This window comes from Pinus tabuliformis, chromosome 3_1, assembly GCF_031772625.1.
Source record: "Pinus tabuliformis cultivar Carrire ecotype Pingquan chromosome 3_1, CPIR1, whole genome shotgun sequence".
Taxonomy (NCBI): domain Eukaryota; kingdom Viridiplantae; phylum Streptophyta; class Pinopsida; order Pinales; family Pinaceae; genus Pinus; species Pinus tabuliformis.
The window spans coordinates 634,678,064-634,702,474 of NC_142301.1; the positions used below are offsets into that span (position 1 = coordinate 634,678,064).

Below are 24,411 nucleotides of genomic sequence, written 5' to 3' on the forward strand. Positions count from 1 at the left end.
TCAGATCCCCTCCAAAGCTCAGATATTCCCACAGAAGGAAATAACCAGGTGCAACAGATGGAGGAAGAACCAGAAAGCATAGATCTGAATGGACTAGATATTTTAGAACTAGAAGCAGCATGCAAAAAGAAGGCCTATGAAAGTATCCCAGAGCTTCAGCTCAACAAACTGGAAGTGGTCATTTCTCGAGCCTACCATCAGTATCAGCTCGGCATCCAATCAGGAAGTCAATGGGATTTAGGCCCTCCCCCAAAAGATTCCAAAAAAAGGGGAAGAAGAACTGATCTCCAATGAACAATAGCGATAGGGAAAATCCTGGTGGACTCAGGCAGGTATGCTAAGCTTACGAAGTACTATAAGCCCTCTACCAATAGTGAATCATGAAGCTCATTTCATGGAACCTAAGGGGGCTCAATAGCCCAGGAAATCTCGGAAAGTTAAAAAATATGATAAAAATGGAAAAGCCGCAAATATGCTTTCTCTAGGAGACTAAATGTAACAGCTCAACTCTAGGTACTATCCTCTCTAAGGCTTGGCCAGGATGTCAATCGGTGGCTGTGGATGCATCCGGTGCATCTGGGGGGCTAGCCATTGCTTGGAACTCTCAAGCGCTTACTCTCTCAGACTTTCATGCTTCTCATCATCTAATCCAGGCTGCATTCCACATTATTGGCACTAATATTCATGGGAATCTCTCGAATGTCTACTTCCCACAGGAAGCAGGGGAAAAAATTGCTCTCCTCAACACCATAGAAGCTCTAAACTTCAATAGAAGGTACCCGCTATGGATTATAGGGGGGGATTTTAACATGATTACCAAATTGGAGGAAAAGATTGGGGGCAGAAATAGATTGGAACAGGAAAACACCCATTTCAAAGACTTCATCCAGAACGCCTCTCTTATAGATCTGCCTTTCTGTAATGGCACTTTTACGTGGAGCAATCAAAGAGCAGGCAGGCATCAAATAGCCTCCAAACTAGATCGGTTTCTAATTTCAGACAACTCGATTCATCTAGGGGGAGACATATCAGCGGCCATTCTTCCACACTCAGGATCGGATCACTGGCCTATTGCTCTTCAATGGCAACGTCCTAGCAGCGCCACAAGAAGACCTTTTCGCTTCGAGGAATTCTGGTTTACCCATCCCTCCTTCAAAGACTTTGTTAACACAACTTGGACAACCTTCATCCCGCCAGAAGGCTCCAAGATGTACCAGTTCCAACAGAAACTCAAACATCTAAAATTCAACTTAAAGCGATGGAATAGCGAGACCTTCGGAAACATCTTCAAGGCGCAACATGATCTTCAAAAAGAACTGGCGGAACTACAACAAGAAATAAGCACAGGAGGCCACACAGAAAGAACCCTTGAGCAGGAGCAGCGCATCCACAATCAGCTGGAGGAGAGAAGAAGGCAGGAGGAGATATATTGGAAGCAAAAGTCCAGGATCAGATGGTTGAAAGAGGGTGAACGAAACACTAAGTTCTTCCACCGAACCACCGTTCAACGAAGAATGCGCAATAACATCCCTTTTATACAAAAACGAGGGGAAAGGGTTGAATAGCATGAGGAAATTGAGAAGGAATTCCTCAATCACTTCAAGCAAGTCCATCAAGAGCCTGAAATTGACAGATGTCCTGCAATTGATAGAATCACACACAATGTGCCAAAACTAATCACGGAGGAGCACAATGAACTTCTCCTCTGTCCAATTCGAACTCAGGAAGTGGATATTGCTATGGCCCAGCTCAAAGATGGAAAAGCTCCTGGCCCAGACGACTTCACCACTACTTTCTTCCACAATTTCTGGGAGCTGATAAAATCGGAAGTCTGGCAAGTGGTAGAGGAATCGCGAGCACATCATTGGCTACTTCCCTCACTTAACTCTAATTTCATTGCCCTAATCCCTAAAGAGGAGGACTCAATCACCCCGGACAAATTCAGGCCGATTGCTCTCTGCAACGTAATATACAAAGTCATCTCTAAAGTCATTGCAAACAGGTTAAAGCCCCTCTTGCCACTGCTCATTTCTCAGGAACAGTCTGGATATGTGGAAGGGAGACAGATTATGGATGGCATAATCCTCTCGCATGAGATCATACACACACTCAAGCACTCAAAATAGGCAGGTATGATCCTAAAACTTGATCTTTCTAAAGCATTTGATAAGCTCAGTTGGACTTACATATAGCAAATGCTAATTGCTTTCGGATTCAATCCCACATGGATCCGTTGGATTATGAGTCTAATCTCCTCCTCCTTCTTCTCCATTCTCGTGAATGGGATTCCCTCTCACCCCTTCTCTCCCTCCCGTGGTATAAGGCAAGGTGATCCCCTCTCCCCCTTCCTCTTTGTTTTAATGGCTGAAGGCCTGGGTCGTCACATTAAAAGAGCCCTACACTCTCAACAGCTCAAAGGCCTCTCCATTCACCACTCGTCTGCCATTTCCCATCAGTAGTTTGTAGATGACACTATGCTCTTTGGCCACCCCTCTGTCCAGGAGGCCTCCAGATTTAAAGCCGTGCTCAATGACTTCGCTGAAGCCTCTGGAACCAGCATAAACAGCTCAAAATCACATATTTTTTTCTTTAACACCCCTCTTGTTTTTAAGACTGCTATCGTCCGTATATTGGGATTCCTAATTGCCACCCTTCCCTCCAAATACCTTGGAGCCCCCCTAACGATCTCCGCCATCAAGCATTCCTCTTGGCGCAATCTAATTGAGAAGCTCGAATCCCATCTCAACCTATGGTCGAACAGAGCTCTCAACTTAGCCAGTCGCGCAGTGCTCATAAAGTTTGTCCTTCAAGCAATGCCGCTATACTTATTCTCCATCCTTGCTGTGCCAAAGTGGGTCCTAAAAAGAATAAGGAATCTTCAGCGAGGATTCCTCTGGGGAAACACTGCAACCAATCGCAAATGGGCCCTGGTAAAATGGAGCACCGTTTGCAAGCCCAAAGAAAAAGGAGGCATTGGCCTTAGAGATCCCGAGCATAGCAACGCCATCATGGGAGCTAAAATATGGTGGCAATGGCTCACCAGCCCAGGAAAACCTTGGGTCACAATTTGGACGGCCAAGTATGCCAATCACCGACCCCAGGAAGAGCTCATCAGGTTCACGCCCAATGATAAAGGATCGCTAATTTGGAATGCAGCCAAAGAACACTTCCAAATGATTCAGAAGCACAGTTTTTGGGAGGTAAGAAATGGTAACACCGCAAGATTCTGGACAGATGCCTGGAATCAAATGCCTCAACTCAGCCGAGTACTTAACATGCCACCGGACCTCATTAGGGAGGAGCAGCAGCAAGAAAAGATTTGGCAGTACTGGACCCAGGAAACTGAGAAGGGCTTCAGGATTTGGAAACAGGGCAACCAAGTAATCACAAATGAAGATCACCAAATTGTTGAGGAATTGGATAGGGAACTGAGCAAAAGAAGAATCAGGTACGATGAAAGCAGAGACATTCTAAGATGGGGTTACCAGCTGAAAGGAGCCTTCACCACATCCGAGGCCTACAAAATCATTTGCAATAGTTCCGCTCCCCAGGACCCAATCTGGAGCAAAATCTGGAGTTTTGGCTCCTGGCCCAAAATCTCCCATTTTCTCTGGTTGGTAGGACATCAGAGAATTCTAACGTGGGACAAACTCAGGAGCAAAAATTTTCACGGCCCCTCCATTTGTTTTAATTGCAACGCCCATGAGGAAACTCTCCAACATCTTCTGGACTCTTGTCCCTTGGCCAATCAGCTATGGGAAAAGGCAAGCTTTAGATGTCAAAGAAGATGCAAACTCGAGAATGAAATCACTAACTCAATACGTCAATGGCAACGGGATCCTTACAAGAGTGAAATCCTCAATCACCTATGGAAACTAATTCCCGGGTTGGTCCTATGGAGCATATGGAAGGAACGAAATAAACGCATATTCAAAAATCAGCGCTCTTCGATAGACAATATTTGGAACCTGCTTTGTAGAAATCTTCAAGAGACTCTGAGGCTAAGATCTTGGAAGGAGGAGGACTTGCCTACTCTAGATAATGAGAAAGCCATTTTGGAAAACTGGCAAATACATCTTCCTCAAGGATCTCACAAGCAAGGCCATTCTGAAAGCAGCATTCAAAAAAAAGTCACATGGACTCCCCCACCAAAGCATATGTTCAAGCTCAACTTCGATGGCGCCTCCAAAGGGAATCCCGGAATTGCAGGCTTTGGCGGAATAATAAGGAATCATGAAGGTGAACCCCTGATGCTGTTCTACGGGAACATTGGATGGGACACCAATAACTCAGCTGAGTTAGAGGGGCTATGGCAGGGACTCCTTCTCGCATGGAGTCATAACTTCCATCCACTGGAGGTGGAAGGAGACTCTCAGATCCTCATAAATATGGCTAAGCATCTCCTAAATGGATCTCATGCCAGGAAAATAGCTACCAGCTGGAGGCTCGAAGCAAGACTGGAGGCCATAGAACTTGAGCTCCACAGAAACAGAGCTATCACCTTCAATCACATAAAAAGGGAAGGTAACAAGGTTGCCGACTTCATGGCCAATTTGGGGGTGGAAAATGACAACTCTCTACTCACAGGGCAACTGGATACTATTTTGACTCATGACAAAGCTCAAGAATGCACACATCTGGTCCAAAAAGATGCAGCTCCCCCGGATGCGGGTGTTAGTTAGGATGGGACGGGAGTATGCTGCAGGCCACATGCCGGCCATATGCCATTATGTGGCAGACGTTGGGGCTAATGCTGGAATAGGCGTAAATGGTAGCTGGTATAAGTCTATTTAGCAGAGTAGAGTAAATGCCTTGCACGGCTATTTGGCTCGCTTAGAGGTTGCAGTTATGGCGGGCGTGTTCCAAGGTGAGGTAGCTGAGGTTATAAACCATGTCGCCACGTCGAGTCAGGGAATGTTGCTGGTTCTTCCTTCTGGCAGGTCTCTGCAACCTCAGATGCCCTGCCTCTCCGTCTCTGCTGGGATCCTCAAGCTGTCTATTTGGGTTATTCCACAGTCTGTTCGCTCTCCTTAAGGGAAGGAGTTGTATCATGTTCGGGAGCTGGATCTCTTCCCCTCGATCCCTGCAAGGATGGTGAGACCTCGACAGCGCATGCTTAGCCATCGAGGCACCTCTAGGGGAGGAACCTCTCGCACTCCCGTTCTTGATACTTCCGCCCACTGTTGTCATTGCCATAGCATTCGCTCCACTAGAGCTAATCCCCTTCATTCAAGTCAATTCATGGACGCTGGTGCTTCAAGCTCAGCTTCCTTGCCCGCCTTTGGCTTTGCTATTTTTAACTTTAACAGTTCCATGAATAGCCCCCAGATTAGTGCGCACGTTTCACTTCTGTTCATTGAAACTCCCTAGGAAGCGCTTGACTCTCTGAACGATCGTGGGCAGGGGAAAGCTGACAGCACGGTGCAAGAAACAAAGGATCCTGATACTGGCCCAGAGAAAGAAATCAAGGACCCTGCCATAGACCTGGAGAATGTCTCGAAAAGCATGTTGGATCAGAGGGTGAGGACCAGCGAAGCAGAAGATATCCAAATGGACACTGCCCCCACTGCTGCGGAGAGGGAGGCATTCGGTTGGTGCCGGGTAGAGGAGGTGCAACTGGAAGAATAGCGATGCCCGAGCTCAAGGTCTACATGGCTCTTCTGTCTGGTCTTTTGGTCTCTAATGCTGTCTGTATTAGCTTAGTTTTGGCATCTGTGCTTTTTGTTTGTGTCCTAGAAACTTTGTTGATGGGCTGGATAATGTCAGTCTCCCCTGCGTGGGATAATTTAGATTTCTGGTTGGCGCCCCTGCGTGGGCTTGCTCTTTTGAATGATCTAGATTTTCTGGTTGGCGCCCCTGCATGGGCTAGCTCTTTTGAATGATCTCAGCTGCTCCAGGGTGATTTTCCCGGTGCCTGGTTCTCTCTGTTTTGATCCGATGTAATTTTTGTCTTCTGTACATAATATATTAGCATAGGTTTACCAAAAAAAAAAAAGACTGAGCAAGCATGGTGTTTGTAAGTGTGTTTAAGGTGGTGGTTGGGATTAATATTTCCAACACTCCGCCTTAATAACAACTTCCCCCATTGACAATTCCAAAATAGTGTCTAAGATAAACAAAACTTTGACGTGTGAATGGCTTTGTGAAAATATCAACAAATTGCTCCTGTGACCTGCAGTGCTGCAACAAAATTTCATCATTGTTAATCAACTCTCTAATAGAATTATATTTAGAATCAATATTCTTATTCCTCTTGTGAAAAATAGAATTCTTTGATAATGCAATTGCTGATGTGTTGTCACAAAAAATAGTTGTCGTTCCCCCTTGGTTGTGACAAAGATCCATCAACAACCTTCTCATCCATACTACTTGACATGTTGCTATTATTGCGGAAACATATTCAGCTTTTGTTGTTGACAATGAAACTATCGGTTGCTTCTTGGAGGCCCATGAAATGGCTCTAAAACCCAAATGAAAAACATATCTTGACGTGCTCTTTCTGTCATCAACACTTCTTTCCCAATCACTGTCAATGTAACCAACCAGCCTAAAATCACCTGTTGCAGTGTACAAAACGCCATATTTTTTTGTCGCGTTGACATACCTTAGAATCCTTTTCACTACTTGCTAATTTGATTCCTTGGGTGTCTCCATGAACCTCGACACCAAATTCACTGCATACATTATATCCGGCCTAGTGGCGGTCAAATACATCAATATCCCTATCATACTTTTGTATAATGTCGGATTGACATGGCTATAGTAGTCTTCTTTGCTCAACTTCAACACCATGATAGTTGGAGTTGGTGCAAGCTTGTTGTTCTACATCTTAAACCTCTCGAAAATGTTTACTACATACTTTGCTTGAGAGATAAAAATGCAATATTCTGTTTACTTTACTTCTATGCCCAAAAAATACCTTAACAACCCAAAGTCACTCATTTCAAATTCACTTTTCATGACTTCTTTGAAATCAACGATGAGGAAACCATCATTACCTGTAAAAATCAAATCATCTACATATAAGATGACAATAAGAATCTTACCATCGCTCTCTTTGATTTAGAGAGTAGGCTCGCTATCACATTTGTCAAAACTATTATCCAACAAGTAGGAATCTATCATGATGTACCATGCATGTGGTGCTTGCTTTAGCCCATAAAGAGCTTTTCTCAAATGATACGCTTTGTCTTCTTGGCCTTCTACCTCATAACTTGGTGGTTATGCAACATACACTTCCTCTTTCAGCACTCCATTTAAGAATGTTGATTTTATGTCCATTTGATACACTTTCCATTTATGTTGCATGACAATCGCCACAACTGTACGCATTGTCTCCATCCTCACGACTCGTGAAAATGTCTATGAATAATATCTTCCATCCTACTGCTTGTATGCTTTGACAACTAGCCTTGCTTTGTGCCTTTCAATCTTTCCCTCAATGTTGCTCTTTTTCTTATAGACCCACTTCTCTCCAGTGACTTCTTTTTCTTGCGGAAGGTTCACTAACTCCCATGTGTCATTTCTTTCGATTTCTTATATTTCTTCCTCCATTGCTGCAACCCATTTTTCATCTTTGACTGCGTATTCAAAATGAATTGGGTCATCTACATGACAAATTAATGCAAATAAAGAATTTAGACCAGCGTTACTATCAACTTCATCTTGCTCATAAATTTGATTTAAATTTCTGAATTTTGTTCTTCTTGTGTTTGCTGAAGAAGAGTTGACATGTCACTTGGTGTTGCGCTTTACAGCATGCTTGGAGAAGAACTTGCTTTTCTGCATGACATTGTCCTATTATTTGTTGATGGTGTTACTTGCTACCTGATTTGTTGCGCTTGAATAGAGCAGAGGGAGTCATTGTCAAGGAATTTTATTGTTGATGTCAATTCCTCTTTGTCCTCATGTGGTATACATGCTTTCACATTGATTGTCTTCTCTAAACTTCCATCCCATGCTTCCTCTTCTATGAACTACACATCTCTACTAATTATGACCTTCTCGGTTAATGGATTATAGAGTTTGTATGCCTTGGATTCATCATTGTATCCAACAAATATGAATTTCTCCCCCTTGTTGTCAAGCTTCTTCCTCAACTCATCCGGGACATGTGCATATGCCACACATCCAAAGACTCTCATGTGAGTGACACAATGTTTTCTTCCACTCCATGCCTCTTCAGGAACCACATTCTCGATGCTTTTGGTTGGACATCTATTCAAGATATATGTTGCACAAGTAACAATTCCAACCCAATAATCATTTGGCAAATGCTTTGCCTTCAACATACTCCTTGCCATTTCCATAATGGTCCTATACTTCCATTCTGCCACACCATTTTGATGAGGTGTATAACTTGTTGTAAATTGCTTGTGAGTTCCACGTTCCCTACAAAAACAAAGGAAATGATTTGAGATGTATTCGCCACCTCTGTCAGTCCTGAGGACTTTGATGTAGTGTCTTCTTTGCTTCTCAATAAGAACTTCGTATTGGTGAAAGCACTCAAACACTTCACTTTTCTGTTTTAGGAGATAAACCCAAGTTTTTCTTATGTAGTCATCTATGAAGGTCAATAAATAGTGGTCGCCACCAATTGATGTTGTCTGCATTGGTCCACATAAATCTGAGTGGACAATCTCCAAAGGTGCATTTGCCCTTATTGACTTTCCGGTTGGAAATGTTTCTCTATGTTGTTTGCCCAAGATGCATCCTTCACATAGGTTGTATGATTTTTCTATGAGTGGCAAACCCTTCACCATGCCTTTCCTATGCAGAAAATTCAAACCTCCAAAGTTGAGATGACCAAATCTCAAATTCTGTAACCAATTTTCATATTTGACCTCTTCCTAAAAGTTTACTTGTGTGACAGTTGCATCCTTTCTTCCATTCTCTTGTGAGTTCATTGATAGTTGTTCTTGTGCACCTTCTTCCTTCAAATATGATCTTATCTTGAGGGGAAACATTCTATTGTTTGTCATCTCAACCTTTGTAATCAATTGTCTTCTTGGAGGCTTATCGAAAATTGTGCACATATCATTTTTGAGAAGACATTGTAGCCCTTTTGCATGAGTTGTCCAATTATTGTGAGGTTATGCTTCAGATCGAGGACAAAGTAAACATCTGAGATGTACTTCTTCTCCCCCTTCTTTGTTAGGATATTGACTCTTCCTTTCTCACAATAGAGACTTTGCTATTAGTCCCTAATGTCACTTCATATTTCACACTTTCATCTAGGTTGGAAAACGTTTCTATGTTCCTCGACATGTGGTTGCTACACCCTGAATGTAGATACCATATATCACTTTGTTTTTCTTGTGCTACATTACAAGCTAAAAACATGTTATCTTGGTTCTAATTTTCTTTTGTGAAATTTGTATTTTGGTTAGTTACTAATGTCATTTTTCTTCTTTCTACATTCATTTGCATAATGACCATACTTCTGACATTGAACTTGAGATTTATCATTCCTATGACCTTGTGCTTGATTTTGGCTTGGGCCTTGACTTAGATTTTGATTGTTGCCCCTTCTACTTGAGCTTGAAGGGTTTATTCTTCCACCTTTGTGTGGGATTCTTCCTTTTCCTCTAGCATATGATCTCCCTCTACCTCAACCTTGACCAAATGAAACTTGTGTGTTGAAGGAATTCTCCAATGAGGAGCTTGTTGCTCTATGTAGTCTATGTTCATGAGAAATCAGTGATGCATGAAACTCATCCACTGAAAACTGTGAGAGATCCTTTGTCTCTTATATGGCCGCAACAATGGAATCAAACCTTGCTGGCAAACTTCTCAAAACTTTCTCAAATATTTCTCTTTCCTCAAGTGTCTCACCATGAGACCTGATTTGAGTAACCAGTCCAATTACATGTGTAAAAAAATGAGTCTACATTCTCAGATCTTTCATACAAAGTGTTTCACAATCTCTTCTTAACATTTGCAGTTTTGTTGTCTTGACTTTTGCCATGCCTTGGTAGGTTGTTTAGAGGATGTCCCATTCTTGCTTGGACTTCGTTGTTGCTCCAACCCTTGGGAGAATACTTTCATGAATTGCTTGAAAAATGTAGAAGAGGGATTTTTCATCCTTCTTCTTTTCGTCCCTCAATAGATCCCTTTCTGTTTGAGATAAGGCATTGTATGTTGCTGCATCTATTGGTTCTTGAAAACTATTCTCTGCCAAATCCCAAATGTCTTTAGCTGAAAACAGGGCCTTCATTCTACTAGTCAAATAATCATAGTTTTTTCCATTAAACTGAGGTATATTAGGATTAGACAACCTTTTGCTTGATGTTGCCATTTGTGAGTGAGAAAAACAATCTTCCCTTAAATCAATTTTAATAGCTAGTAAAAACACAATTGTTTTTATACTAACAGTCTTTGCCCTCAAAACAATTTTAATAGCTGGTAAAAACACACTTGTTTTTATACTAACAGTCTTTAACTTGATACCATGTTAGAAAAATTTTATGGGGGCAGAGGAGAGGAGTCTGGCTCAAAATTTGGTTGCAGCTCAATTGCGGCAAAGTAATTCTTATGTTGTAGCAAGGAAATTGCATTTACATAGATTCACGGCAAAATAGAGTAAAACAAAAAAGTTGCCATAAATCTGCTTGTCAAAGATTAATACCATAACAAAACAAGCCACACTTTATATTATATGTCAAATATAGGAAAATATTTGGCCTGATAAATGAAGGCCGCAGCTCCAAGTGAGAAACACAAAAAAACTTATTTTGATTTACTCTCCGTAAAACTGGGCCACCAATATTTCCTCCATGATTTTCTCCTCGATACCTCACAGACTTTAACCCTCTCGCTCTCTCTCTTGCCCAACATTACAAATGACTTTTACATCCATATTTATCTCAACATACAAATTTGACATTAATACATGATATAGAAAATAATTAATACCCAACATGGCGATTTTACATAGTAAATGGTGTGTTGCGGAGTGTGGGCAACAGCAGAGTGAATGTTTCCCTATATTTATTTACCAAACTTTATTAAATGCCATAAACTCTTTGTTGTGTTGTGAAATGGTCACCCTGTTGTACTTCTGTTCTGACTTCAGTGCTTTCGCCTGCAAACAAAATCGTAACCGTGCACTAGTTGACTGGACAAGCATGGTGTTCATCAATGTGTTTAAGGCGGTGGTCAAGATTTGGTCAAGATTAATATTTCCAACAAGAATGTCCAGAATTGGCAGAGTCTAGAGACCTCTATAGAATAAAATTTCCAACAAAACAAGTGGTTATGAGTACCATTTCTGCGCCAACAATTGCTACTGAAATTGCTAAAGCCATTGCTCGCTTTCTTTTTCAGTTTAATTCGTTTAGAGATGATATTGTATAAAATCAAATATTGTATAAAGAAATTCTTTATAAATTATTATTGATTTCAAATTGTTAATTTATTGATTGCACGTTTTTGCCCAAAACCTCCCATAAAATAAAATAAAATAAATGAAATTTATTAACTCCTTCGTAGTAGCCATTAATGTTCAATTCTGGACCGATCGCAAAGTATTGTCAATCACGATACCATCACAAACCCGTGTCTTAGCACTACAGGTATTCACATCCGGTTAGTGGAGTTACCAAAAAAAATTCTAATAAATCGTTTATAAGTACAGGGGTAGCAGAAAAAGCGAGAGAAACGGTAAAACTTAACTGCCTCAAAGATAAATTTTGATATTTTGCAATGTCCAATGTCCAAAAAACAGTTTAAACAAAATACTATAGAATGTATTATGACGAAATAGTGTTTAAATTTTCTTAATGAAAAAAATATTAAACCTGATCATTCTCAATATGAAATAGAAAACAGTGAAATAGTTGCGGATGAAAATCAGAAGAGATTTCCTCCACACTCTTAGTATCGTGGAGGCTATCTTGGATGGTTCACGATGGATCAAAGAGACTTAATTTGAAAATTAGAATATTTTGCCAACAATTTTTTGCATACAACTGCCTGGGAAAATATTAGTTTCTAACCATGGCGGCATTATTATTAATATAAATTCTACTTTGTTATTAATATAAATAGTGCTTTTTTAGTACTTCAAAAAAATGTCGGCTTTCCAGAATGGAACACATCGGCTTTCGAGAGTTTTCAATTGGTTTTCCAGTGAATCAACAAAACTATTCAAGCAGGGAAAAGACAAATACATAGCAGCAAGAGAATAATTCAAACAGATAGACTGGGGAGAGTGGAGTGTTTAGAAATGGTTGAAATTTTTTTGGGGTTGTCTATTAATTTCATTCAATGGAATTAACATTGAATTATGTATAAGATACCAGAATATTATCACAACATTAAAGATAATTTATTTACAAATTTTTATTTTATAAAAGTTTAAAAATTTAATTTTAGTATAGATTATATAAATATATTACACATTTATTACATTTATGGGTTAAGAACATGTAATTTTTTTAAAAAATCACACGTTTACAACTAGATTGGTAAAATATGTATATCTTTCTAAATTTAGTAGTCAAATCATTTTCCACATAAAACTAGCATGACCGGAGCGCTGAACTAGAGCGCTAAAGTAAAACAAGGCGGTGAATTCGGAACATGAATTTCAATGGCGTGTTTGACGGAGCGGAGATGCAGCCACGCGATAAAAAATTGATTCGATACCGGCCCTTTCCACGGTTAAAGATATTTTGAGGCATCTTATCCTCCCTTTTCAACGGCTCTGCAATCCTCACGTTTTTTGAAACATTATTTATATAATTTAATAGATCATTAACCGCAATTTTCGCATCATTCTTCTTGAAATATCTACTTAAGCTTCTAGAACCTCAAAGAAGGTTCACAATGAAGTTAGACATTATTTTCCCAAAAATTATGTGCGAAAGCGAGTTACTCTAGCTTAACACCATTTATGTTTATATTGACTTTTAAAATTATATATGTATATATATTAAAATAAATTTGTAATTATGTAATTTAATATTCATAATAAATTTGGCTTTGCCTTTAATTGATTTATATTCTTTATTTAAAATGTAGATGGCTATTTTTTGAAATTTTAATACAATTTTTTTTATTAATATATTGTGTCAAATAGTTATTTTGGAATTATTTCTTTTTCTAAATGTTTTAATCAGATACTACGTTCGTTTATTTGATTTTTTATTTGTTTTGAATAAGCAATTTCTTAATGCGTTCAACTTAGGTTGAAATGGTTTTGTTGGAATTATCATTTTTTAAATGATTTCATTATATAATACACTTTTTTATTGATTTTTTATTTGTTTGAATAAGCAATTTTTTAAGGTTTTCAACCTAGGTTGAAATGATTATGTTGGAATTATTTCTCTTTTTAAATGTTTTAATCACAAAATACATACTTTTATTGAATTTTTATTTGTTTTTATAAGCAATTTTTGAAGGTCTTCAACCTGTGTTGAAATATCTTGTTTTATACAAGATGGTAATAGAGGTCATATGAAGATGCACTTTGGTTGTTTATCATAACCTTAAACTTGTGTTATCATATACATCAAAAAGATTATGGGTTTTATTATTTGTGTGCATTTTGGGTTTAACCAAGCTATTCCATTGCACTGAAGTATTGATTTTAGAAAGAAACACTATGTGTTTCACTTGAAAAAGTTTATGCTTTCCCAAGATACAATTATTTTTTTTAGATCCAAAGGTATAAAGTTTCATTATGGATTTTAGCTTTTTTAACATCATATTAATATTTTAGTCCTTTCCATTCATAGTTTTGGTTTGATATCCTTTTCTATATATATATATATATATATATATATATATATATATATATATATATGCTCTGTGTTGTGTGATTTGTGCACTCTCAACAAGCCAAAAACAAAGACAAAAGTATTTTATTTTCTATACATTATTTTTCTCTATGCATTCTGCATTCTCAACAAATCATAAACAACAAGAAAATTGGCATTTTATAGGTAAGCTAACTATGATCTAACTATGATATTGTTAAACTTTGGATTTATTTTTTTGTTTATGTTTTCTTTTTTGTATGTTTGTGTTAAAAAAAATTGCTAGAAAACATAAGGGTTTCTAGAGTAAACAAACACTTCAAATGTAAAACACTCATCTCTTTAAATAAATTAATATAGATTTTGCATTAGCTATCTCAATTGAAAGTTTCTTTATTAAAAAAAAAAAAATTGGTTAAAATCTTTGTTTTCATTAAGTTACTTTTTTAAAAGAGTCCATGCACTTTTAAGCTATAAGATAACTTTATTATAAATTTAAGTAAATTACAAAAATTAACCACTATCAAATAAGCTTAATGTTTTTATCTTTTTAAATCAATTATTGTATGCTATTTTTATTTATATAGTAATTTCATTGTAAAATTGATTCTCACCCATTTTAAAAAATAGGTGATTTCATGTTAAAGTATATTATTTCTAAAAAAGAGATTATAGGAAAAGTTAAATAAGAAGAATAAAAGTTTAATCAATCTTATTATGAATTTATTACAATGTGGAGGATCCTTTACCTATCATATAGCACTTTAATTATCTTTTGTGCATTTGTTAAAAAATTTATAATTTTAACATTTAAGTATATTTTTAGTGTCATCTTTTTTGAACTCCATATTTAGTCATAAGATTTTTGTCCAAATAGTTAGTTTCTACCTTTGAAACTATATTACTTAAATATCTTATAATGGTTATTCTAAGTAATCTTTTTCTTATAAGTTCAAAGTATTTCTCATGAAAATATTGTATTGAGAATGTACTATAAAGTAAATGACTTTACATAATTACCTTGGGAAAAAAAACTACCCCTAATAATGCCTCAAAGAAAGTCATTGTATCATAAAAATGATGAAGAACATGGATTAATTGAAATTTCCATCTATAGTATGAGTTAGAAAAAATTGGAAATCATGTTTGGTAAACAAATTGTTACCACCAGCTTGAAAACAAAATGGCTTCTTTAAATTACGGCCATTTCTCTTATATTGAATATTATCTAGCTAATTTCAAAGCACTCAAACTTTTAGTAACAAATTGTTCCCACCAACTTGAAAACAAATTGGTTTATTTAAATTATGGTCATTTCCCTTATATTGAATATTATCTATCTAAGTTCAAAACACTCAAACATTGACTTGAAGACTGTAAAATAGAAAGTAATGATCTCAAGTATGTATAAGTTACTTTCATTAGGCTTAATAGTTCAATTTTATTTTAGTAGCTAATTTTCACTTCACTAAATAATCTCTCGAGGATTCTTACACACCATTGTCTCCTTAATCATTTTTTGATTCTTTGATTATAGATAAAGATAATTTTTTTATCTTGGAATGATCAACATTGTAGGTACATCTATCAAATCCTAATGACCCTAAAAAATGATAGATCCAAGCATATAAACAGCTAACATCCTCACAAGAGATAGAAAAACAAGCATTCCAAACCATCTCATTTATCTTCTACTCCCAATGGTGACAAGGGACCAAAATGAAAAAGTAAGAACACTAAGAGACAATGCAATTTTTTAGGAAGAGGGTAATTTAGAGTCTAACATTCCAAGAAAATGATGGATTAAGAAGAAATAATGAATAAGAAAAACATCAATATTAATTGTTAGAGTCACAAGCTCCTATCGTGCCAAATCCCATGTGATTTGTGTGTTGTAGGTTCAAGATGAATGGACCCAATTTTGAACTCGTATTCTCATAAACGTGCACTTTTCGCTCTTATTTTTCCCTTTAATGTAACATATATTTCTTCATCTAATGAATTTCTTGTTAATTTTAGAGCATATGGTGATATGGCTAAGGATTAATCCTTTTCTCTACTCTTAATTAATGTAATACCAAATAAATATTTGTTACTGATGATAAATTTATTAGTGTTATAGGGTCCATAATAGTTCAACTAGATGATGATCATTTTAGTGATGTATAATGTGTTCCAAGTATCTCCTATGATATCCTATCATTATATGTAATCACTCATTCAAATGAATGTAAAATAGTAGATTTTTTACCTCACAAATTTGTAATCAAGGATTTAAAATTTCCTAAACATATCTTACCAACTAGTCTTGATCATATTACCACTTTGTCGAGAGATAAAAAGTTTGGGTGATCCTGTTTTATTTCTCCTAGTGATGGATTGAGCAAAATTTTGTGTGAGAGAATTTATTGTCTAAACTATCACTCATTGTAGCGACTATATAATCAAAACATTGTGTGTAGTCTTTTGTCCATTTCTTGCAAGGATGTTGGTTGTGCCAATTATGTTATTATTAAACACCATCAAGATAGTTTTGAAAAATGTGCTTCTTAGCATGTATTAATCCCATTATAGAATTTTCGTAGTAATTATTGGGGTGTGCTTCCTTTTCCTTCTTTCTCTAGTTTCAATTACTTTTTAACTTTCATTGATGACTTCTCTGTATAAGCTTGGTTTTATTTCTAAAAAATCAAAAGTGAATTTTTGGCAATGTCTTTTGCCTATAATGCCATCGTAGGAAAACAATATGGACATCAATTATAAAAGTTATGGATAGAAAATATAGGAAAATATGTTAACAATAAATTTACAACTCACTACATTACACAATGCATTCAAATAAAACATGTCATTCAATATACATAACAAAAAATAGTTTTATTGAGAGAAATAATTGCATATAAAACTAAACGGAAAACTATATGATAAGAGATTACGTCCTCGTTCTAGGTGAACACCATTAATTATGATAGTTACATAGTCAGTAACACTCCCAAATAAGCTTTGAAAAATATAACACCTAAAGAAGCATAGTGTAAAATTAAACCAGAAGTGTCTTTTTTTCATTTTCTTGTAGTAAAGAATTGGCTCACATTCTTGATGAGAAAATGAATTCCTTATAGGAAATAAGTGAAAATTTAATTTCTATTAGATATTTTGAAGATGTGAAAACTCATATACTTCTTTAATCTAAATGCATTGAATTTTTTGTTATGAGAGATGTTAAGTTTGATGAAAGTATCTCAGCATACAGGCCTAATTTGGCATTTATGCCTCCTTTGACTTGCAATCCACATTTAGCATTTACACCATAAGGTGAATGCATGAACATGGGTTATAATTTTGGGCCAAATGTAGTGATGAAATTTTAAATTTTTTCTCTTTTATGGAATTGAAACTCTCAAAATTCATATAAGAATTGTGAATTTTGATTTAGAGTAAATGGATAATATGTGGAGAAATATGTTGTTGTCCTAATTATAGTTTTTACAAAACAATGTAGTTTTGTTTACACTCTAAATTTTCCATTAAATGCAATACTTGTCCTTGCAAATTTTCACACATCTTAAGATGTATTTGTGTGTTTCTGTAGCATAACTCAGTCTAAAATGTGTAATATATATATATATATATATATATATATATCGAGTTGGCAAAGAAATATTTCAATTGCATTTTGTAGACATGTGTTCGCATAAGATTTTTTTCAACTTTTTCAATAAATTTAAAAACCAAGAGTACCCCTTTGAAGAGAACTCATAAACGAATATAGTGGTATTTCTTCAAGTTTTTTCCTCATGTATATTTTATGTTATTGATATTTTATTCGGCTCCTTTGAATTTGTCGAAAAAAAAATTCAAGCATTATGTTTAAAAGAAATTAGATGGAAATATCCAATGAATTCGAAACTCTAAAAGTGGTATGTAATTGGAGAGAGGGTTCTTTCACAAATAAAACGTGATAAACTCTGCCACTTAAGGAAAAATTCATCCCTAAATCCACTAGGGTAGAAAATGCGGTTGCAGAGAAATTTGCAGAAGGGGTGCTAAAACTTTGATTTCTAGGACATTAGGAGCTGAATGAAGCAATTAAAACACTTGATCGAGCGCTTGATTTCAAAATTCAAATAGATTGATTGAGCATTAAATAAAACCTCGATGTATCTGTGAAGGTGGTTAACCAATGGCTCAATCAAGCTATAAGCTCGATTAAGCCATTAAAAATCTAACTGTCCACAAATCAATTGAAAACTTTAATTAATGCAATTTATGTTTAATTCTATAGATTAGTATCTCGATCGAACATCTGTTTTCAACCAAAATAAAATTTTAAATTTGAATGTAGAAAAATTAACAACAAACATTAATTCATAAAGAAATATCAGAGCGTGAAAATTACATAAGAATCCACAACAAACATGGGAAATTGGAGATTTGTATCTAGAAAAGGAAATAAATTTCCAATCATAGAGGAAATGCGAGAAAAATCTAGAGAAAGGGTGAGAAAAAGACAACAAAAATTCAGAGAACAAGAGGATCATGCAGTTCAAGAAATTCATACAAATACAGGTATTTCAAGTTGTCTCACTTCTCATATTACTTGCTCCATATTGTATGCATTAGGAAATATGATTGAAAAAAAGAAACAAATGGATAATTAAATAATACAACTCATATAAAACAAGAATTGAAAGTAATACCATGTAGTTAAAAATTGAGAGGTAACAATAACTAAAGAAAACCAATTGAAACCATGCAAAAAAAAATTAAAACACTTGAAACCATGGTTTATTGGAAATTTTTTGGAACCACTTGAACTGATTCAAATTATGAACCACCTTCGAATTTTAATGGTTTAGGATAACGCACAAAAACTAAGGATGTGAATTAACCAGCAAAAATCATTGTAATATAATTTCAATATATTATTTATATGAATTACAATTCATGAACATTTATTTTGAAGAGGGATTAGAAAAAATGGTTGTCACATAAATGATCCGAAACCTATAAACGTTAGTTTGATTAATACTGGATATCCTTATATGAGTTAAAAGAGAGAAAATGTGTCAAGATCTAGAAGAATCAAGAGTATCCCTCCTTCCAGTGTGCATGTTGAGAAGAGATTCTTTGTTAAACATATATAACAACATTAAATTTTTGTGATATTCATCATCATATATAACATTTCATGGTTCCTTAAATCCTAAATGATGATACCTACCTTTGAAAAGCTCACAAGTTTCATCTTTCAAGTCTCACATGAAGGTTATGAGAATCTTTTAAAGAGAACATGCTTTTTAAAGACATAAAAAGTGTAGTGTAGATTCATGCTTGAACAAAAATGAGTGTATTAGTACATATCATTATAATAATCCATGGAAGTCTCATATGATTAATCAATATTAAATTCATAAATAATAAATGAAAAATAAATAAACTAGCATGCATGTATTGATGATATGCTAGAAATGTTTACATTATTAATCTTATTAAGCTGTGTCAATCTAATGTCAATTAAATTTATCTAGTTATTTGTCAACATGTAATCATGAAATATATGAAAGTATGGTTCAAAAGTAAAAAGGAGGAACCTTATTTTAAACTTTGTCAAGATTTGATGAAAATAATTGAAAACATAAAAGACAATAGAATTCCATCTTTGAACTTGCATAAAAAAGGTTCCTTGTAGAAACATATAGTTTTTTATAACCTCTTATGCCTCCTTGTGCCCTACTTGATTGTTGTGCTAAAATTTCCATGTACATTCTCCCAAAAGGCACTCAAATCATTTGTGCCCCTCTTCGTCACAAATGATAACAATGTACATGTTCATTGTTGATAATACCTTGAAGCATATTCCTTGTTCTCTAAATCCGCTAAAACCTCTATCTCTTGATTTCTTTTTGTTTTGTTATCAACAATTTCATTAGTTTTCTCATACTTCTCATCCCACATTTCTTCCACTTTTTTTTGGAATTGTAAAATTTTATGTAGTTATGATAAGTTCTTCCTTTAAGAAAGTTATTCTTACTACTGTTTTATAGTAATTTTAGTTACATGTTCTAAAATGTTAAATGATATGGTGCTTTTAATGAAGAAAAAAAATCTCCAACTAATTTGATCTTGTATATTAGGACATCACATATTAACGTACTTAAAAACTAGTTGAATAGGTTCCTTGTATCAAGGAGTGTGTATTTATGTATTGTATGTTTTTTTTAGTCACGAACTATTTTATAGTTGATTCAATTTGTATAAATTTATAGATATAGATTTTGTTTTCTCTCGTGACATAAACATGGCTCTTCAATTTGGTAATCACTATCTTGATTTCTCAAGAGTCTCACTTTCTCTCAAATTCAAAAGTTTTGCCATCTCATTAAGTTAGTAATAATTCCATCTAAAATATGTATTTAGACTTCCCATATAAGAATTAAACTTGATTTCGATTAGTCTGTAGTTCAACAACCTTGCAAATTATTATACAATATCTTCTTCATCAACTTTTCTAGATATTCATCCTCTTCTCATTTTTTAGTCACTCTCTTTGGCTTCTTTACCAAACTCTCCGAATATTCTAATTTTATTCCTAATACCTTTTATTTTTTAATCACTTAAATATATTTCATTCTATTCTCACAATGCCTTTTACTTGACATTGAATTTAAATTATTGAAATGTTTGGTAAATGAGATCTATGATAAAAAATATAATACCATCTTTTTCATAGTAGGGACCCCTTTTAGTTTGGGACTTATATATTCTTTTGAATAAATGAATAATTGCTGCTAAGAAGAAATAATTTTTAAGAAGGTCAAATGCTTCAATTGGTAAATGTGACTTGTTGTGAAACCAGACAAAGCTTCAAACCTAGATTCACTAGTAAAATTTTGCTGTTGTATCTAACAATAGATCACCTTTATCACACACCCTTCAAACCTATTCCCAAATGGTTTTAAGTTTTTTAATTCCTTAAGCATGTGTTAGGGGGAGGGAGAATAGATATTATTGTGTGTGGGAGTATAACACTTGGGAAATAGGTATATTGACGATTTACTCTCTAATTTCCCTAATTTCATTCTTAACACCTATTCTTTTTAAATCATTTTTGTCTTTCTTTCTCTTCTCACAATCCCTTTTAGTTGGTATTGTATTTTAATTCAAATGTTTGGTGAAAGAGAAGTATGAAGAAAAATACAATACCATCCTTGTTGTAAACATCACTTTTAGTTTAGGATTTATATAGTCTATTGAAGAAATGAATTTTTTTTGAAAAGAATAACTAATTTTGAAAAAATTCAAATGCTTCACCTGGTAAATGGAGAGATTGAGTTATATATATTTAAAAATATCTATTTATGATTTTTTTTTATTTTTTTTGACATTATTAAATTAATAAAGCAATTCCAATTTTTTTTTAGTGGTATGGTACATTTTCTAGAAATAATTGATTAAATACAATAATTTGATATAAATAAGATTAATATATATTTACAATTTTGAATTATGATACTGGAAAAATAATTAAAAAAAAAAGTGTTTAAAAAAACAATATTGTATTTTATTAACCATTTATAGAAATATATAACAACACGTTATAACTATATAATACATATTTCATATGACAATTTTTAAATACTTAAATTAATTAATTAATTTTTTTGCCAAGATTGCCATGATTTAATAGAAAAGATAAACTTAATGTTTATCATTAAAATTTATATATAAATGAATTGATTTTTTATTGTTAACATAGAATCATATTTAAAGTGTAAAATATAATTTTTTAAGTGAAAATATTTTACAAATTGCATACTTTCAACTAGTTTGAAAATTTATTATCCTTTACATGAGGGTTCTTTTATTGGGTGTTCTCAATTGTGGCATCCCTTGAAGTTAAATCATGATTTATGCATAAGAATATTTTTGTTATCTATTTAATTAAATCAAGTTACTTAATTCAATTTAGTTGCTAATGGAGATATAATGTTTCTAAAAGCACCAATTTTTCATCTATCTATATTATGCTCACATATAGCATTATTTGGAAAAGTAAGTGGCGCATTATCGACACAACTTTTCTTCTCTTGCAAGGAACAAACATCACAAAGTGTAATTAGGGGAATTGTATTAAAGAATCATTAACCACATATCCACATAATTGTAATTAAAACACTTTTTATATGCACTATACACCTTTCACACACCATCACTACTAACCAATTTCCTTTACTAAGCATTACAAGTAGAGTAATTTCTTATATTTTTATGGGCCTCCAAATTAGATACAATTTAATGCCCATATAACCATCCTTCAACACATTTAAACTATCTCTTTGCATTTGATGACATGTTTTTGAGTTATAATGTGTTCATTAGGAAGGTTTAGAGATAACTACATATTATGTGTCTAATAATTATTATTTTTCAAAATATTGAGAGAATATTGAGTAAATTTTGAATGAGTTAATATAGGGACATGCTCTCTACTATAGAGTGGACCAAGATCGAATAATAAATGAACAAAATATTATGAAATTATTAAACAGATTTTGGAGCTCCAATGATTGTGAAAATCTCGGAATGTGCTCGAAGTCATTTAAGGAATATTCCTATTGTCGGGAACCATATCCACTTTTTGAGGGATTTTAGAGGGGAAAGTTGTCTCCTTTCAAGGAGGATTCTTCCCCATCAATTTGTATAAGTACCAATTTAAATTTTCCTCAAGGGGAATGTATTTCTTAGTCTTCTTGTGAATAAAACTTGTTGTTTAGCAGCTCTACTTCCATTTCTAGCAAGGATATACTTGGATTGACTCAAATAATGAAGCTTGGCGTCATTTTTAGCTTTTAAGGCTTGGCTTCCTTCATAAGACTCTGAGTATCCTTGGGTTTGGTCATCTTAGGAGCCTCAAAGCCCTTCTATACAATTTCTTTATCTTCTTTGTATGATTTATTCACTTGCATTTTTTGTTATTGCATTTTCTATTCCTACACTTAATATTGATACTTCATTTGTTGTAGGTTAGATTAGTTAAATGAATGAAATAATTGGTTTTACAGATCATTTATACATTTAAAAGTATGATACATACTTAGAAAATCTTTTCAAATTCATATTCATCATTAAGCTTCTTGGATTGGTTTACGAGTTCACAATTCTTGAATTTATGGAAGTATTTTGTACAAAATAGTAGTAATTTTCTGTTAAATTTTAGCACATGCTAATGAGATCATTTTCAGTCGATTTCACACAGAATGAAGATTAAAATAATCAAGTTAATAAAAAAATTACCCCACAAAAGTTTCACTTGATTAGCTTAGGAATTTGTGTACTTAGATGAACTTACTATTTCATTGCTCTAACATTTATGGTTTTATTTAATAATTTTATATTGAAATTTAGCACATATTAGTGAAGTTATTTATAGTTGGTTCCACTTGTATTGAGTTCTAATAAAATTCTTATTAATAATAAAAAAATTACCCCATAGCATTTTCATTTGATCTGGTTAGGAATTTGGTACGTTCACTAGCTCACTGATTCTAAAATTTCTATTTTTTATAGTAATTTTTTGCTAATTTTTAGCACATGTTAACAAGGGTATTTTTGAGTGATTACACTTGGATTGGAGTCCTAAGAAATACTAATTAATAAAAAAAAATGACCCCATCTCATTTGATTTTGATTTTCTTGGGAATTTGGCTAGTTAACTGGAGAAACAAGAATCTTGTGGCAATCTTGTAGCAGTTTGGTTGGGAGATATTCATTACCCAAATTCACTCAAAATTCATGGTAGAAGTACATTTATAGCCTATGAATGATTTGAGATAAATTTGTTTGAGATGATTCTTGGTTAGGTGATCATTTATCTTTTACATTACTTGCTTTTGGATTGTTTATTTATGCGGTTAGTCTAGATTCCCTTTCCACAATTTACTTTATGCAAACTGTGATTTCCTTCCTACAAGAGTAATCTAAGACTTTCATTTTGAGAAAAATAGAATAGATTTACTTTAATGTTATTTAATTTCTAGTAAAATAGAGAATATTTTCTTGGTGTTCATAGAATAGATTTCCTTTCTGTCATTTACCTTCTAGCAAAAGTAGAATAGGTGTGCTTATTGTTATTTACCTTTTTCAACACAAGGTTGGAAAATTACCTATATATTTTATGATTTGAAGTTGTTTTCATTTCCCTATTTCACCTACATCAGAGGGAGTTATACTAGGAAGAGTAAGGTACATGTTTCACATACAGTTTCAACCCCTCTTAAGTTTGTATAAACCCTGGGTTTATAATTTATGTTGGTAGCTTTCTGAGTTGCAATATTCTTATTGCAATATTGGGGCTCATCACTTTTTGGTATTTTTGATGGGGAGGGTTGCTAAGAATTCAGTAGGGAAATGTATATGTTAATTCTCTTAACTTGATAATTTTTGTGTTACCTTTTTACTTATTAGATTTGATATTTCTTATTTCAATATGAAATACATCAAATAGATACCCAAATAGTAAGAACAATGACACAATATATAGGTTGCAATCCAGGGCCAAAACCCCTCCTCTTGAGGGAAAAACCCAAAAATGTCTTCTTATCTTTTAGATCTTGCAATTGACGAATACCATGACCTAGACTCAGAC

General features: G+C 34.3%; 1 protein-coding gene across 1 annotated transcript; it reads left to right on the top strand.

The window, feature by feature from the left end:
• Nucleotides 1-290: 290 nt before the first annotated feature.
• On the top strand, nucleotides 291-1,565 carry LOC149188671 (uncharacterized). Its single transcript, XM_089410036.1, has 2 exons — nucleotides 291-332; nucleotides 486-1,565. The coding sequence occupies exons 1-2, from the start codon at nucleotides 291-293 to the stop codon at nucleotides 1,563-1,565; spliced, it is 1,122 nt and encodes a 373-aa protein (XP_089266162.1).
• The last annotated feature ends 22,846 nt before the right edge of the window (nucleotides 1,566-24,411 follow it).

Coding starts and splice junctions, on each gene's coding strand:
- LOC149188671 (XM_089410036.1), top strand. CDS start 291: ATGAACAATAGCGATAGGGAAAATCCTGGTGGACTCAGGCAG. Junction 333..485: donor ATCCTGGTGGACTCAGGCAG/GTATGCTAAGCT, acceptor TGCTTTCTCTAG/GAGACTAAATGTAACAGCTC.